This window comes from Podarcis erhardii (genome assembly GCF_964252035.2).
Source record: "Podarcis erhardii genome assembly, chromosome: 3".
Classification (NCBI taxonomy): Eukaryota; Metazoa; Chordata; class Lepidosauria; order Squamata; family Lacertidae; genus Podarcis; species Podarcis erhardii.
In genome coordinates this window covers 39142694-39160141 of record NC_138507.1, presented here as the reverse complement: position 1 = coordinate 39160141, position 17448 = coordinate 39142694, and the positions used below count along the sequence as shown (strand labels likewise).

The window sequence follows — 17448 nt, the reverse complement described above, 5'->3', positions numbered from 1 at the left end:
CCATCTCTTGCGGGGGTGCAATTAGTGCCAGCACCGTCTGTTAAGAGTTTGGGTGTAATCTTCGATACCTCCCTCTCTATGGAGGCGCAGATTACAGCTATAACAAAGGCGGCGTTTTTTCATCTCCACCAAGCTAAGCAGTTGGCCCCTTATCTCTCTCGCCCTGACCTAGCCACTGTGATCCATGCAACGGTCACCTCCAGACTGGATTATTGTAACTCGCTCTACATGGGGCTGCCCTTGAGACTGACCCAGAAACTCCAGCGGGTGCAGAATGCCGCGGCGAGACTCCTTATGGGGTCTTCGCTGCGAGATCACATTCATCCGGTGCTATACCAGCTGCACTGGCTCCCGGTGGAGTACAGGATCAGGTTTAAGGTGCTGGTTTTAACCTTTAAAGCCCTATATGGCCTAGGACCCTCATACCTACGGGACCGCCTCTCCTGGTATGCCCCACAGAGGAACCTACGGTCTGGAAATAAAAACATCCTGAAGGTCACAGGCCACAGAGAGGTTAGGCTGGCCTCAACTAGAGCCAGGGCTTTTTTGGCTGCGGCTCCAATCTGGTGGAACGCTCTGCCACAAGAGAAGAGGGCCCTGCGGGACCTGACATCTTTCCGCAGGGCCTGCAAGACAGAGTTGTTCCACCAGGCCTTTGGTCAGAGCACAGCCTGACTCCCTCCTCTGGCAACCTGCACAGAATTTTGCTTAACGGTTGCCATCAATTTGATTTTAATTAATTTTTATAATGAAATGTTTTTAGAATGTTAGATTATTTGATTGTTTGATTATTTTATTGTTGTCAGTCGCCCTGAGCCCGGCTTCAGCTGGAGAGGGCAGGATATAAATAAAATGTATTATTTATTATTTATTATTTATTATTTATTATTTATTATTTATTATTTATTATTTATTATTTATTATTTATTATTTATTATTTATTATTTATTATTTATTATTTATTATTATTTATGGTGAAAAAAATAAATATCTATGTAAAGTGTCCTATTCCATCCTACTTCTCTGAATGTCATTCTATATTTGCTGCACATATTTTTATTTAACTGTAAACATCGGTAGATCAGAGAAGGTAAATGTTAAATGCAAGGTCAGGATCATTTGTTAGAAAACATTAAATTTCTAACTGCCAGTTTTATTTTCGACCTTTGTTGAAATCTGGGAGCAAAGTTAGTCAGCTTATTTTGGGAAGCAAACCAATTTCGCCACCTAATAACTCTCTCAGATGACTGCTTGGCTGCACCCTATAACATGCACTGAACTTGCTGCATGATTGGGGGTAACTTTCTCTTACATGAATTTATGATTAAAGAATACATTTCCCTCTTAAAATGCTACAGATTCTCAGTATTCAGCAGATACCCTGTTGTATTGCTTTTTGCCAACCTGGTGCCCTCCCGTTGTTTCTGGAGCTGAAGGGAGTTGGAGTCCAAAACATCTGGAGGTCATCAGGTTAGGGATAGATGACAGCTGGGATAGCTCAGTTCATAGAGCATGAGACTCTTAATATCAGGGTTGTGGTTAAAGCCCCATGTTGGGAAAAAGATTCTTGCATAGTAGGGGGTTGGACTAGATGATTGTCCCTTCCAACTCTACAACTCTATGATTCTATGATTTATGAATGGGCAACTTCATACATTATAGCTGCCTCATAAAGGATGGCGAGAAATGCTTCTGCATGATCGTGGCTCCATACAAGAACCATAGTGTGTAAAAACAGCTTACTGTGTAGCCTGGCACCTGCCACAAAGTCCCCAACATAGTGGTGGTCTGTGGTACTGTGGAAAATTAAGTGGCAAGTGACAAGCTCTGCTTGTTGCTGCTGTCAACAGGCAGCAAATAAGTCCACCGGTGGGCGGGCACTAGTTTGAGAAGAGGACAGCCAGAGGGCACTTTGCCAGGGTGCTACTTCAAATCTGGCCCTGGTTAATTTAGTCTGAGAAATTAAGGGAAGGATTTCATTAAAAAAAAACAAACAACCTTCCCCTAGTTCATTCAAAAATTGCAGCAGCAACAACAAAAAAGCGTTCAAGTGTAAGGAAAGTTGTCTAAGAGCAAGATTGTTTGTGAAGAGCTCAAGAAGCTTTCTTCTCATACTATCAAGCTCAGATTTTTTTTTTAAAAAAGAAAACAGCAGTTTAAACTTCAGTGTTGCTTTCTTTTTAGGTTGTGGTACCAAGCAACACCCGCAATATTTTACTAGAGCGTCTGATTCCTGATACACCCTATTCTGTCAATGTTGTTGCTTTGTATGCTGATGGAGAAGGAGATCCAAGTCCTGGTCAGGGAAGGACATGTAAGCAGAAAACACATGTTTTATTGCTAGGATATAGTTGTATGTTATGAATTATTATTCTCTCCAAGCTCTGCCGGTATTGTTCAGTTGTCACTTTTCTGCATTAGGTCTTACTTGCAGATAAGCTATTGCACGGCTTCATACAGTGAAGAAGGGTTACTTTCTAGACTTCAGTTTTCCAAATTCCACTTCATTTCATGCCCTTATTTATCTCTCCTTTTTCTTTTAGTGCCTCGCAGTGGGCCCAGGAACATAAGAGTCTTTAATCCTACCACAAACAGCCTTTCCGTTCAATGGGAACATGCGGATGGACCAGTGCAGCAATACAGAATCATATATTCTCCCACGGTTGGAGATCCCATAGATGAATATGTAAGTGTTCTCATGAAGGCATGTTAGAAATATGTCACAGCTTATTTACTTCAGTTTAAGTATTTTTGGCTTTAGCTTCCATAGGAAGTCAGTTTATCAGGAATTCTGCATGTTCACATTCCTATTGAATCGTTTTGTTCTACTTTGTAAGCTTGCATTTTCCTGTCCCATAGGTATTTATGGATTGAAAAATACGTTACTTGTCTGCTGTTTGCAAAAATATGAGCATGTGCAATTAACCAAACCATAGTGTGTATAGTCTGTGTACAGACAATAGCTATCTTTGGAGATGGTGTTTTCTTTACCCTTCAGTGTACACACTCATTATTTCATATTTCCTGGGGATATCTCTGATATTTGACAGGCTTTAGTGGTTCTACAAAAGCAAAACTAGGGGGGGGGGGGAGATCTACTTTGTTTTTTTGTTTTTTTCCCCAAGCCATAAGATCCATCTACCAGAGCGATGTGAAAAAGAATCCAAGAATGCCAAACCTTTGAGTCTGTTTTGAGCACCAGGCCTGAGCTCAGTAGTCCTTGCCCCCTCCCCCCACAGTAAAGGCACACCCTTTCAAGAATATTCCCCTCTCCCAGAATGTGTCCTCCTTTGGACAGAGTACACTCTTTCCTCTCTCTAAACATTTCCTCATTAGTTAGAAAAATAAATGCAGAGGTTTCTTATGGTGTAGCAAAGCTCCTCCCTCTTCTTTCGATATTTTTGCATAGATACCAGAATACTGAAGTGGAATTAGTACTTCCTTAGCAGCAAGTGGTAAACTTTATTCTGAGCAACATTTGTCTGTACAGAGCTTTTTGGTACAATCCAGTGCATACACAAGGTCTTTTGACATGTTTAAGGTCATTGATACTAATGGACTTAAGTTTGCTGAACTCTGTGTTGGATTGTATCTTAAGTATAACCTTGGTTCCCTTTGACAATTTCTAACTGGCCTTACAGTACACCTTCCTCTTTTGTGGAGCTATATATTTCTGTGAGCCTGTTCTGTGCAGTTGGGGAGATCAATAGAGAGCGACCTTAATTGTCATCTGTGTCTAATGACCATCATGTATCTGACTATTATGAGCGGTATTGGCAGTCTGCAGCTTTGATCTTTTTTTCTTTTTTCTTTTGGTTTGTTTGGAGTTCTGCCAAGATTTTTATAATTTGCAAGTGAACTTCTTTCTCCTTATTTGGCAGCACAACTTCGGTGAATGCCTGCAGAATTCTCTTAGAGATGCACAGCGCAGCCAAATTATTTCCCCATAGGGAGGTTGATGGCATGACTTCTGACTTCTGTGGAAACTTAGTTCAGCCCATAAAAACACCACCTAATTGTCCATGATGGTTACTTACTTCTGAATGATAATATATTTTGCTACAACTTGGCATTATACAGAAAGCACATTGTACTGAAAATGGTGCTCATGCAATAAAGAAATGGTGCTCTCCATTTCACTATGGGAATTTCACTCACTTGGGGGAGGGGAGAGAAATTAATGGCAAATCTTCCCAGAAACATGAAGAAATAAACATGAACTATTCAGAGGACATTTTAACCATCACATTTAAATATTACTTATGATGGTTCCCACCCCTTACCCTCCATAGTTCTCATCTTTTATCATCTGGGCTGTGTACATATTACTGTCTTAAAATGTAGTTAAGTTGAGTCTTGTTCTCAGTTCTGATCAAAGCTGATTTGGAGCAGAGTGTATCAAACTCAGTATTTCATAAGAAACAACAGGATAGATTTAGGATATATATGGACTTTGGCTAACATGTGTACAATGCTTCCCAGACTACTATTGGGAGTATGGAGAATGCAGAACTAATGGGAGTATGTATACAGCCCTACTTTCTTCAGGGCTCTCTCTGTCTTACACATTTTAGATCAAATGCTTGTGTAATCCAGTTCTACTGAATTGGATGGAGTTATTTCAGACCACTAGTTTCTTACCAGAAGCAGAGATATGGTCCTCACATTCTCTGTCATTCTGTTTCCATTCAGACAAAAAGTTAAGGACAAGAGTTGTCACTTCTTCTTCAAACCATTGTCTTAAATATATTTTGAAGGAAACAATTTACAAAATGCAGTTACTAGACTTGATCCACAGATAGTCTCATCAGCTGCTTGTCTGTTACCCTTCCCTGCTGCCAGTCAAGACAGCACAGTACAACCATGGTAGTGTTGGAAGGGATGAAGGGATCTGGTTGGAAGGGATGAAGGAACAGTTTGTGAATTCAATCCCCCCTTCCACTTTGCATTCCAAACTGGTGAATAGTTTACTGTCACAACTCCCCAGTCCCCTTAAAACATGCATTTTCCTCCCACATCTGCTGTTTTTCTAACAAAGGTGCAGATCTAAGAAAGTGATCTGAGTATGGAAATAAGCAGGGCTTAGTCATATGTGTACAGGACAGAACTAGTTGGTTCTACTGTACTTCTGCATTCTCTTCCCGCATCAGCCCCTGGTTGCAGGCTGTATCCTGATTTTTCTACACAGTCCTGTTATTTTCACATGCCAAAAGAAACTGTAGTTGTTACACACATAGGAGGCTCACTGCACCATCCCAAGGGGTTTTCTGGTCTGCTGCCACTCTCTCTAGTTGCTATTTTGCCATTCTTTCTCTAAATGTGCATGTACAACAGTAGTACCTTCCCCCACATGCAGTTTGTTCATATAAATGGATGCTGGGCTATCCTTGAAAGAAAGGCTTTGGTTTCCTGGACGTGTGCCAGACATGTTTGGCAATATGCTTGAGTGTTGCCAGATGCTGCTCTAAAAAAATTCTCATTGGTAACAAACATCACTTTATCCACATTACAATGGCATTTTGAAATATAAATATCATAAATTAATGTCCCATCTATTACCCTAGGCAGCCTAATTTTGATGGGGCTGAAATTATTATTTAAAAAATGTTTCTTTATTATAAATCCATGTGCTTCTCATCCTTTTCCTATTGTGTTCTTTTTACTTTATTTTCATTTCTATTCTTTTCTTTTCTAATCACACACACAAACACCTATATAAATATTACAGTGAAAATATTTTCTATCCCTGATGCCCATGCATTGGTTTGGATCCAGAACTGCCCTTCATTCATGGTAGGATCAGATCCTTCTGCTAGTGAAGGCTGGAGATGACAGAAATGATGCTCTCCATTTTCCCCTGTGCCACATTCCAAATTGTTCCAGAAGCTCCCCATATGAACTATATAAGGAGCTTCAAGAGATATGGGGAATAAAAGAATGCTATGTATCCCTTTCCTCAGCAGGAGTGTTTTATGTGAGTGGAACCTTGCTAATGGGCCTTATGGAACCTATGAATAAAAGCATAGCTGCTTGTTCAGTGTGGAGTAGAACTCCAAGTTGTACTACTACAGCTTTGAGCAATTTACGGTTCTACAACATTTACTCGATTCCCATTATGTTCCAGACAACAGTGCCTGGCAGAAGAAATAATGTATTGCTACAGCCTTTGCAGTCAGATACACCCTACAAAATTACCGTTGTGGCAGTTTATGAAGATGGAGATGGTGGACAGTTGACAGGAAATGGAAAAACAGGTACATCTGATGTGCTGTTAAATAATATGCAAACAACTGAGGTGCAAATGGTCCTTAACTATCCCCCCCCACCCAGAAGTAGTGGTAGAGGAGTTGTTGCCATGGTTGATATTTGCCAAATGGACCTTCATTTGAGATCCTATCTCAGCATTCCTCAAATATTTGCACATGCAACATGAAATGCTGTGTGTCTGCATAGGGAAAGATTGAATGTCCCAACACAGAGACATGGCAGAATTACAGCCATAACCTGGATCTTTGTGAACACTTTGGGTTATCTAATCACTATCACTGTCCAATCCATTCATCTGCCAGGAACCCAGTCTGCTAGATGTCATACAGGCATAGAAATAACATTTTATGCTACCATTCTAACTTTATACTCAATTTTTGTCTTCTTCAGTTGGGTTACTTTCACCTCAGAACATACGCATTTCAGATGAATGGTACACACGGTTCAGAGTTGCCTGGGATCCTTCACCATCTCCTGTTCTTGGGTACAAAATTGTCTACAAACCTGTTGGTAAGGCTGAGCTTAAGATATTCAAGTACACTTGACATTATTTAATATTTGTTCATTTCAAGACTTAAACACTATGAGAATGTGACTGATATAAATGTGAAAATGAGTCTTCTCTCTGAGCTCTTGGAGATCTGCTCTCATTAAGGCAAATGAAAATTCATTTTTTCCTTTAAGGTACCAATGAGCCCATGGAGGTGTTTGTTGGAGATGTGACTTCATATACATTGCACAACCTGTCTCCTAGTACTTCCTATGATGTAAATGTTTATGCTCAGTATGATTCTGGACTCAGTGCACCTCTGGTCGATCAAGGCACTACATGTAAGACTACTTTTCATGCTTTTGGTTTCACTGTATATTAACACAGAGGAGCCTTTTCTGGGCTAGTAGATGTGAGAAAAATAACCTCAAATGAGAGGTTCCATCAGTTAGAGCATGCCTACCCCATGGGACAGGTAGTGTTGGAGGATTATGCTGGGCTTTCAGAGAAACATGGCATTGTTCAGGAAATGTACAGTTCTCGGTTACCGTGTGGGAACCTAACACCATTCTGCTATCTTGTGCTTTATGTTAGGGATGCAAATACATTGCTCATTATCATAAAATCACATACCCCAATTACTAAAACTGCAACTTGCTGTTGCTGAGAAAATGTGATTCTTGCCTCCCCTCAGTACACATACAGTACCTATTACTTGTGGTAGAATAAGTGATATTTTAAGAATAAAGACATTCGTCATAGTTTCATAATTTGCTTTTAGCTTTCATCTTGTAGTTCATGGAAATTTTTCTTTCATGCTTTGCAGTGTATTTAAATGTCACTGACCTAACAAGTTATAATGTGGGATGGGACACTTTCTGCATCAAATGGACAGCTCATCGGGCAGCTACTTCTTACAGACTGAAGCTAAATCCAGCTGATGGTAAATATATATATATTGGGTTGTGCATGCAACTAATGTGAAGACTGTAACACATTTCCACCTAAACCTTGAAGAGCAAGGAATCTCCTGTCAGTGTGCCTCTCACAGACCCCTACTGTCATTTCTTGCATCCCTAGGTTCCTCTGAAGATGGATAACTTTAACAAATGGGTTGTGTTCCCAACCAGGGATATGGCAGATGATCTCATTAGAGATCTTGATCATTGAAAGGCTGGAGGCAGCAGGAACACTTGGGGCAAATACCTGTACAGTGGTGCCTCGCAAGACGAAATTAATCCGTTCCGTGAGGCTCTTCGTATAGCGGTTTTTTCGTTTTGCGAAGCAAGCCCATTGACAGCTTAGCGAATTAGCGCTATTAGCGGTTTAGAGGCTTTTAGCGATCAGCTGTTAAGCGGCTTATCAGCGGATCAGCTGATAAGCGGCTTAGCGGCTTAGGAAAAGGGGGGGAAGGGGGGGGAAACCGCAGGAACTCGCAAGACATTTTCGTCTTGCGAAGCAAGCCCATAGGGAAATTCGTTTTGCGAAGCGCCTCCAAAACGGAAAACCCTTTCGTCTAGCGGGTTTTCCCTCTTGCGAGGCGTTCGTCTTGCGGGGCACCACTGTAGCTCTCCATAAAACAGTACCAGTGTTTGATTGCTTATAGGAAGTGTTATGCTCCTCTTGTTCCCCTCCTTTCAACATATTCTGCCTCAGGCTATTCCATAGCTGTCCTTCATTTAAATAATTTTTGCTCCTCGAGAGTTTAGTAGCTGAGTAGTATGGATAATATCTCTTTCCCATTATAACATATGCCCCTCCTGTTTGTTGCAGGATATGAATATATATTTTTATACCACAGCTACTCCCACAGTATCTCTACTACAAAACAAGAAAAGTTTGTTGTTTTTTAATCCCCATTCCTTTTATTTTTCACAAATGTGGTACATGTGGACATTAAGAAACACTAGGACAGATCAAAGGAAGGACTGAACTTAAATCTCGAAGCATGTTGCCTGCTAAGCATCCTTCTCCTCTGTTGTTATGGAGATCAGTTGTTCCACACCTTTCCCTTTTCATATCCTGGCACTGTTCTGTACCCGCCTGCAATCCAGATGCTCCAAACTTTCTTCCAAAAGTTCTGGAAGCTAAGCAGAACACTCCATTGACGCAACCATTCCCTTCTTTGCTATATGTACTTTAGTTTTCCGCTTTCAGCCATTCAGCAAGCATTCATAAGCTTCTACGTTCTAAGCATTTTAAAGTCATTATTTTACCTATTTGCAGGATCCAGAGGACAAGAAATTACAGTGCGTGGAACAGAAACCAGTCACTGTTTCACTGGCCTTTCACCAGACACAGAGTATGATGCTACTGTGTTTGTTCAGACTCCAAACCTTGAGGGGCCTCCGGTGTCTACAAGAGAACGAACATGTAAGTGGCAGATAACAATAAGAGTAGTAGTGGTGGTAATGTTGATTTAAAGTACATTGAATGAATGTGGTCAAAGTAATTGTGCTTGGAGATATTATCATTTTTGAGCTTGTAAAAACACTGTAGTATTTTTAAGGAATCCTAGAATTGTAGAGTTGGGAGGGACTCCGAGGGTCATCTAGTCCCCCTATAGAAATCTTTTGCCCAACTTGGGGCTTGAACCCAAGACCCTGAAATTAAGAGTCTCATGTTCTATTGACGGAGCTATCAGGCAGCATCTAGTTTTCCTTTGTTTCCTATTTGTGAGATTTCATGCATGAATTGGGCAACAGATATATTTTCCATGGGGGTGGGATCCTAAAACTTTTGGATGCTAACCTTCTCTTGTCTCAAAATCTTTCACCAATCATGTATTGTTGCCAGCCAGGTTCTTGACACTTCTTGACCTCCTGCCAGGATTTTGCAGTCCCAGGTGGGATGATTAGAGTTCTTTGAGTACAAAAGGTGAATTACAAATGATTTTAAAACACCGCCTCTCTTATCTCTCTGTGTGCATACGAAGAACAATAGAAGTTTATTTTCTTAAAGATAGACATGTCAGATAAGTTGCAACCAAATGAACGTCTATCAATTGTATTTCTCTGCAGTGGATATTACTAATTGCAACTCACAAAGTTAAGAAAATTGAATATGTAAAATATTTTAATTCAGTATTTTTGTTTCAGTGATCAAGCCAACAGAACCACCAACTCAGCCACCAACTCCCCCTCCTCCTCCAACAATCCCACCAGCTCGAGATGGTAGGTGCTTACAAAAGCATTTATCTTATTTCTGCCATGTCTATGAAAGCAGGGCTTTGAGAGTACTGTTGAATAAATGCTCTGATGTTACTATAATTTAGGGTGCTCATGATAGCTTGTGAACAGAGAAGTAAGTTCTGTTTAAAACTGTGTTTGACTCTTCCCATATATTCCCTTGTCTTTTACGTTTCCAAAGCGTTCCTGTTTGTGTTCTTAGTCTGAGTTATATAAACATGTTTGGTGCATTTGATCCTTTGAATGTATTTTTCATAAATTCCAATGGGGGAAATGGTTTTTTAGATGTATTCTATATGTTACATTGAAAAGCTTGACACATGCTGTTCTTCAAATTATCATCTCAGTTTCCTTAATTATTCTGTACGTGTCAAATGACTTAACTGAATCCAATGAACTTTTCAGTATGCAAGGGTGCCAAAGCAGATATAGTCTTCTTGACTGATGCTTCCTGGAGTATTGGAGATGACAATTTCCACAAAGTGCTGAAATTCGTTTTTAATACAGTTGGAGCCTTTGACCTAATCAACCCTGCTGGAATTCAGGTTTGTCTATTTTTCCTGTCTAGTAATAAACAAGAGAAACCAAGACTCTAAAGATTCTTAAAAGAAGCTGCTAGATTTCAGTTTCAGCCAAAGCTAGAAAAGTGATTCAGTCTATAGCCCATGCTTCCAGATTCTGTCTTCATGCTTGCACTATGGATTGCATCATCCCCTTTCCATGACCATGAAAGAGTGGATCATAGGTGTTCTCCAGCTCATGGATGGGCATTTTGCTGATTCCGGGGATGAAGATACAGTAAGAGGGAGACACTTATGCTTCCCTAATGGCCATAAGCCCCAGTCACCATTGCCAGTAGTCTGAGATGATGGAAGTTGCACTCCTCAGCATCTCCGGGTACCACATTTGTTATCCTTGCGTTAGTCAATTCACTAGACCTTCAGTTTCCCCACCCTCAACAAATGGCAAAACTGGCTAGCTTGAGGCAAAACTGATTCTGACCCTCATAGGATTGAATATTCTTTTAAAGAGTAGCACAGGTGCACAATATTTTGCTGCATTTTGCCCTTTACACCCTTCTACCCTGGACAAATTGCCACCCTGTCCTTGGTGGGTTGGCTCTTATCATTTTTCCTACTTGCAAGACATTCAGAGTTTGGGTGGCCTGATTTTCAGCAATGTGGGGTGTATGTGTGTGCTTCCTTTACTTTGTAGTATGGTGAAATGCTTGTTAGACTGTAGAATCCGTACCTTGCAAATGACAGCTTGGCTGTTTGAAAAACCCTTTCATCACATGCATGTAATAACAGGCAATAAGCAGGTAAGCCTGTATGTGATGCAGACTGTTTAACTGGCTACCACACCCACAGCTTCCAAATCATGGACTAGATCATTCTTATATGTGCCAAAGCCTTCATTAACATTTCCTGTACTCCCATTCCCTTCCCCCCGTGGTATTGAACAAAATTGCATTGTTGGAGCATTCATCCCAATAATGCCAGATTTAATTTTTTGTTTCAGGTTTCTTTGGTGCAATATAGTGATGATCCAAAGTCTGAGTTCCATTTGAATACATATGATGATAAGGCACAAGCACTAGGAGCAATTCAGAATATTCGGTATAGAGGAGGGAACACAAAAACAGGTATTTGTGGGAGGATTTGAGTTCAGTTTTTTAAAAACAAACATGGTCTCTATGCTTCACAGATTTGGGATTGTATCCAACGTCAGTCCTACTCAGAGGTGGAATCTAGACACATAGAAAAAAAAGTGAAAATGCTTTTTTAAAAAAAGTTTTTGGAAAATATATTGAATTTGCCATAGCTCACCATCGCCATCTAGTGCCACATTTGTATAATGCACTTTACAACACACTTAAAACATTTTATTTGCAGCTGTATAGCTGAGTCCAAGGGACATGGGTGGCACTGTGGGTTAAACCACTGAGCCGATCAGAAGGTCGGCAGTTCGAATCCCCACGATGGGGTGAGCTCCCGTCACTCGGTCCCTGCTCCTGCCAACCTAGCAGTTCGAAAGCACATCAAAGTGCAAGTAGATAAATAGTTACCGCTCCAGCGGGAAGATAAATGGTGTTGCCGTGTGCAGCTCTGGTTCGCCAGAAGCAGCTTAGTCATGCTGGCCACATGACCTGGAAGCTGTACGCCAGCTCCCTCGGCCAATAAAGCGAGATGAGCGCCGCAACCCCGGAGTCAGCCACGACTGGACCTAATGGTCAGGGGTCCCTTTACCCTTTAGCTGAGTCCAAAATTCAGCCACTGAAAATAATGGACATGACTAACTTAGGCACATTAATTTCTCTCAGTCTGCTTTGAGTCTAACTTAGTTGGATACAACCTTTTAATTTCATTCCAATGTTAATGTGTGTGCTACTAATATTATCATTTTTGTTTGATCACCGCAATGAATTTTGTTTCACCATCTGCAGGCAAAGCACTTACATTTATCAAAGATAAGGTCTTGACATGGGAAAGTGGTATGAGGAAAGGAGTTCCCAAGGTACTTGTTGTTGTAACTGATGGCCGGTCACAGGATGAAGTGAGGAAAGCTGCAGCTGTCATACAACATTCTGGTAAGTTGCTTTTACGTGCCATAACACTGTACAACTATAATTCCGCTAACTTCATCAAATGTCAGATTCTGTATTGTTAGGAAGGCTGTAATATACACAGTTCAAATAATCAGTGAACATTTATGAGCCTGATATCTGTAAACCACTTTATCCAGTATCACTTTGCAGTGGACTGAATCCAGTGCTGTTCGTGTACAAGGAAGGCAGATTTCCACTTGCACATCAGGGGATCCTTTGAAGAAGTTTTGGGAGGAAGGGGAAGCCGTGTAGAGCAAGTGGAAATCTGTTTAAGCAGTGTTGGATTTCACCCTGGGTAAACTCTGTTGTACATGTAAGCTTTTTATTTGAACATTTATTTATTTATAGAAATCTCTACGTGCCTTTCTGATGCCCATGCACCACAGATTTAGTCACTTACCCTCTTCAGGATATGATGTTTTCTTTTTTTAAAAGGAAACGATAAATGTACACACTTTACACGTCTCCCTTGAGTTGTATGTCATCCCCTCATAACAGATTGCTTAGATGTTATCTTTGAGAAGAACATGTAGAAATATACTTGTGACGACACTAACTCAATCGATACTACATTTGCAGGTTTCAGTGTCTTTGTTGTTGGTGTGGCTGATGTTGATTACCATGAACTGGCCAAGATCGCCAGCAAACCCAGTGAACGCCATGTCTTTATAGTTGATGACTTTGATGCTTTTGAAAAGATTGAGGATAACCTCATCACCTTTGTTTGTGAGACAGCTACCTCAAGTAAGTCAAATGCCACTTCTCTCTAATCTTCTTAAGAATAAATTTACCTGTTGGATTCTAGTAATCAAACAGCCTTCCATGAGTGGAGGGACACGATTAGATACAACCCCCTGTATGCATTCTTTTCAGTACCACCCTTTCTAGCACATTCCCTCATGCCTCCTCCACAGAAATCTGCTCTTTATGAAGAGGGGTGTCCAGATTGTCCTCTGATGCCGTGAGATGGGCTGCAATGGAAAGGGAATATCAACAGAAAGCCCCATGTACATACAACAGCTTATTAGGTGCATGCTGAAACTCTTAGAATACCAGGCAAAGCATCTGCGATATATAAGCTTGTCTAGTCTCACTCTGAAAACTTCCAAAGGAGGAGATTCTGCAGTAACCCTGCGCACCTTCCAACAACAATGCTGCTGGCTCATCCATTATTTCATTTGACATGTTTCTTTTTCTGTTTCAGCTTGCCCTCTCATGTACTTGGATGGGTACACTTCTCCTGGTAAGAATTTATACACCAGTTTCCCAGCCTAGTAAAGTGTCTTCACATTTTCTAAATTCCACAAGTCTCTTTCCCTTTGAACATAATAATAATGATGAAAAACATGTTCTCCTTTATGATACAGGCTTCAGGATGCTGGAAGCTTACAACTTAACGGAGAAGTATTTTGCTTCAGTACCAGGCGTTTCCTTGCAGTCAGGATCCTACCCCAGTTATGTGGCATACAGGCTTAATAAAAATGCCTTTGTTAGCCAACCCACAATGTAAGCTGTGCTACCTTTCTTCTTTTCTTTTTTTAACTGGGGAAAGTTGACTGTGTGTGGTTACATGGAACACATAACTTTCTGGAATGATGGGTGATATATTTTGCTTAGTCTGCAACATTAAGAAATATGCTCAAAAGGAACTGCAACAACTTTCTTAAACAATGTACCACTTTTCTTCTTGCTTAAAATATTTAGTATTTCCAGGCCTGCTTTGTTTCTTCATTCCCTATACAGGCTTTTATTGACATGGCAATTGAAATCTGTTGCAATTATTCAGTTTCAAACTCGGCTATTAGTGGTTAGTGGTGGGGAAAATTTTAGCTATAGATGCATGATGGTAGTTGTTCCATACAGTATATTGCTAGCTGCTAAATATTCGTCACTCAGACTCACCAGCTCATTTGCCAACAGGAGAGGAATTCTGAAGGTTTGTTAGAATAAAACAGTTGCATAGTTTGGAGAGGTTGAAGCTCCCAAGCCCTACAGAAACATAGCCAAGACAAAGCCACAGTTTTTGAGGGGAGCAAATTGTACTAAGTGAGAGGAACTCATAGCTTTATTTACATTTGATTCCCCCCTCCCTGAATTGCTCTCCTTTTTGAATTGCCTCCCAAAAGTCGTTATTGGCCTCTTATTCCTAGCTAGTTCCCCAACAATATTTCTGCTGCTACTCTTTCTCCTCTCCAGGCAAATTCTAAGGGTCCTGTTGCTTAATGACCCTGAAGATTACACTGCAGTTTCTGTCACCATCGCCTCTTACCCCTTACAGCAGGCATGGGGAAACTGGGCTGGGGCTGATGGGAGTTGTAGTTTAGCAACATCTGAAGAGCCAAAAGTTCCCCACTTCTTTATAGGCTCAGTCTATGGTCTGGATAGCTATCTCATTTTGTTATTGAAAAAATAGAATTTAATACAGTTCTAGTGAATGATTAAGAATCAAATTATGTACCCATCCCAAACAGTTCAGATTCATAATGCTTTTCATTACAGTGGGAAGGAAAAGCAGTCAAATAGGCAAACTGAAGAATATTGAGAAGTTTAAACAAGCCTTTCCTCCCTTTCTGGCGAGAGCTTCTTTAAGTCTTAAATGCAAAGTAGCCCTCTCAGAATTTCTTTTTGAATCTTCTTCAGTACATCAGTCTTTGTGAGGTTTGAGTGGAGCGAGTGATCAACTACTGAGCAAAGGTCTGTGTGTTCTGGATCTTGAGTGAACCACAACTTCGTTGTGAAATTTGTAATGTGTTGACATTTTCCTACAGTCTTTTCTGTGTTTCAGATGAAACATTATGAAGTTCTTTAGCCTTTTTCATGCATTTTCAATGAGCAATAATCTATGCTTTCTTTAATAGGGAGATTCATCCAGATGGATTACCAAAGGCTTACACTATCATATTGTTATTCCGCCTTCTCCCGGACACCCCCACTGAACCATTCGCAATTTGGCAGATAACAGACAGAGATTACAAGCCACAAGTTGGAGTTGTTCTTGATTGTAAGAATGATTTCACCTGCTTATAATATGAATAGAATCTCTAAATGGAACTTTATGGCTAAATTTCCATCCTTTCTTCCCCAATCTGTCAAGCTCAGAACATTATTGAAATATTGATTGTTGCAATCCAATATTTGTTCAGTACCAGAGATCAACAGGGAAGAAAATTCTGAGGTAGACTGAAACTAATTTGCACAGTTATGTGCAATTTGCATAATATTTGCCTGGACCCTGTGTTTGCAAAACCGCAGCTGATTGTGAAATCTTCTATTTGGATGAAATCATCCAGGAAATACTTTAATCTGAGGTTTAAAAATAGAAGTTATTAGGAATGGATCAGCCACTAACTTTGAGAAAGATCTTGCCATTTTTATTATCTGAAATTATACTTTGCAAACTCTAGAAATGAACATACTGCTCACCAAAGTACACCAACTAGAAGGATGTTAATTCAATGCTCCTATATCGGCATAATCAAAGGCCAGGCAGAGTTCCAGCAGTAGATATATTGTTTGTTGGTCAGCATTTGTGAGCAGTCAACTAAGCCAGATGTTTCTCTAGTTCATCATATTCTGGTGGCATGTTAAAAGAATAAGTAAATACCAGGAAGTTTTGCTTTCATCTTTATACTGAAATAATCTTCATTCAGAGTTAAACTGCCATAAATCATGCTACTTCTATGTAGTGTCTGAGTTTTGAGGGAGGGAAACTGGCAAGTTGGGAACTGCAAGAAACCATTCATCTCTCAGCCACCTGCAGCAAGCATTGGCACCAGGTGTTTTAACACAGTGTTTGGCTTATCTCAAAGCGTACTTACCCAAAGTGCTCCAGTAATTGGCTTGCATTCTATGCCAGTGAGCTTTGTTGTGTCCTATCCATTTAAAGTTTTATGATAGGTTGATATTTATTTGGGCCCCGAGACATCAAATAATGTACTTTACAATGTGTAATGACCATGAATCTGGTATTATTTCTGTTTATTTTTTATTAGTAAACCTGAGACAAGTGGATAATAAACATTCATGATTTGGCCCTAGTAATACATTCTTTGCTGCTTGTGACATGTTTAATCAAATTAGACTGCATATGTTACTGGGGGCATGGAGTGTTATAAAACTGTAACTAATTAACCATGCATATAGTCAATAATTTTTTTCTCTCAACCAGCATCCAGCAAAGTATTATCATTCTTTAACAAGGACACAAGAGGAGAGGTTCAGACAGTAACATTTGAAGGTGATGAAGTCAAGAAACTCTTTTATGGAAGTTTCCACAAGGTAAATGCTGACAATTGTGTGCAAATTGTTATGAACAAAAGCATTTTTCTTGAAAACAAAACCCATATTTTCTAGTTAGTAGATATAGAAAAATAATTTATAAGTCAATTCAAGCAAATATTCTTGAGCTTATACTGTTAATGTAGACTGAATAGTTATGATAGGTTAACATATTGAATATGTCCAGTTCAATGGGGTTTGATCGCAAGTAATTGAGTTCAGAATCGCAGCTAAAAGGTGGTAAATACTATAATATGGGCCTCCTATGATTTCTGAATGCCATTGTATTGTTTGTCATCAGTAGGAGATTGGGTAATTCATTAGAAAGAATGTTTCAAAGCTAAAGAGAAGGAACCTTCAGAGCTGGTCTACAATTGCACTTCCTGCATAGATAATGATGATGATTAAAATTTGTATAACAAAGTTTAACCATAGATCTTAGGGCGCTTCACAACATCCAGCACCCCATATTTTCTGTCATCTGCAGATTTTGTATCGTAATTTTGATGTTAAAAATATCCAATATTAAGAATATGCCAAACTTTTAAAAATTGGATTGAACCCTTCCAAAATATGAAACATTTTTGTGGTGTTCATTCAACAAGTTATACGTTCAC

At 39.9% G+C, this 17448-nt stretch overlaps 1 protein-coding gene across 6 annotated transcripts in view; it reads left to right on the top strand.

Moving 5' to 3' along the window:
- Window positions 1-17448, top strand: part of COL12A1 (collagen type XII alpha 1 chain) — a 113280-nt gene that overhangs the window by 67000 nt on the left and 28832 nt on the right. For all 6 annotated transcript variants that reach the window (XM_081856639.1, XM_081856643.1, XM_081856644.1 and 3 more), the window contains 16 exons: window positions 2185-2314; window positions 2544-2686; window positions 6125-6254; window positions 6658-6777; window positions 6952-7098; window positions 7584-7700; window positions 8984-9130; window positions 9856-9930; window positions 10351-10490; window positions 11467-11590; window positions 12392-12535; window positions 13133-13297; window positions 13758-13796; window positions 13921-14059; window positions 15412-15554; window positions 16722-16831. In XM_081856639.1, coding sequence (XP_081712765.1) covers window positions 2185-2314; window positions 2544-2686; window positions 6125-6254; window positions 6658-6777; window positions 6952-7098; window positions 7584-7700; window positions 8984-9130; window positions 9856-9930; window positions 10351-10490; window positions 11467-11590; window positions 12392-12535; window positions 13133-13297; window positions 13758-13796; window positions 13921-14059; window positions 15412-15554; window positions 16722-16831 — 2013 coding nt within the window. The remainder of the gene's footprint in view (window positions 1-2184; window positions 2315-2543; window positions 2687-6124; window positions 6255-6657; window positions 6778-6951; window positions 7099-7583; window positions 7701-8983; window positions 9131-9855; window positions 9931-10350; window positions 10491-11466; window positions 11591-12391; window positions 12536-13132; window positions 13298-13757; window positions 13797-13920; window positions 14060-15411; window positions 15555-16721; window positions 16832-17448) is intronic.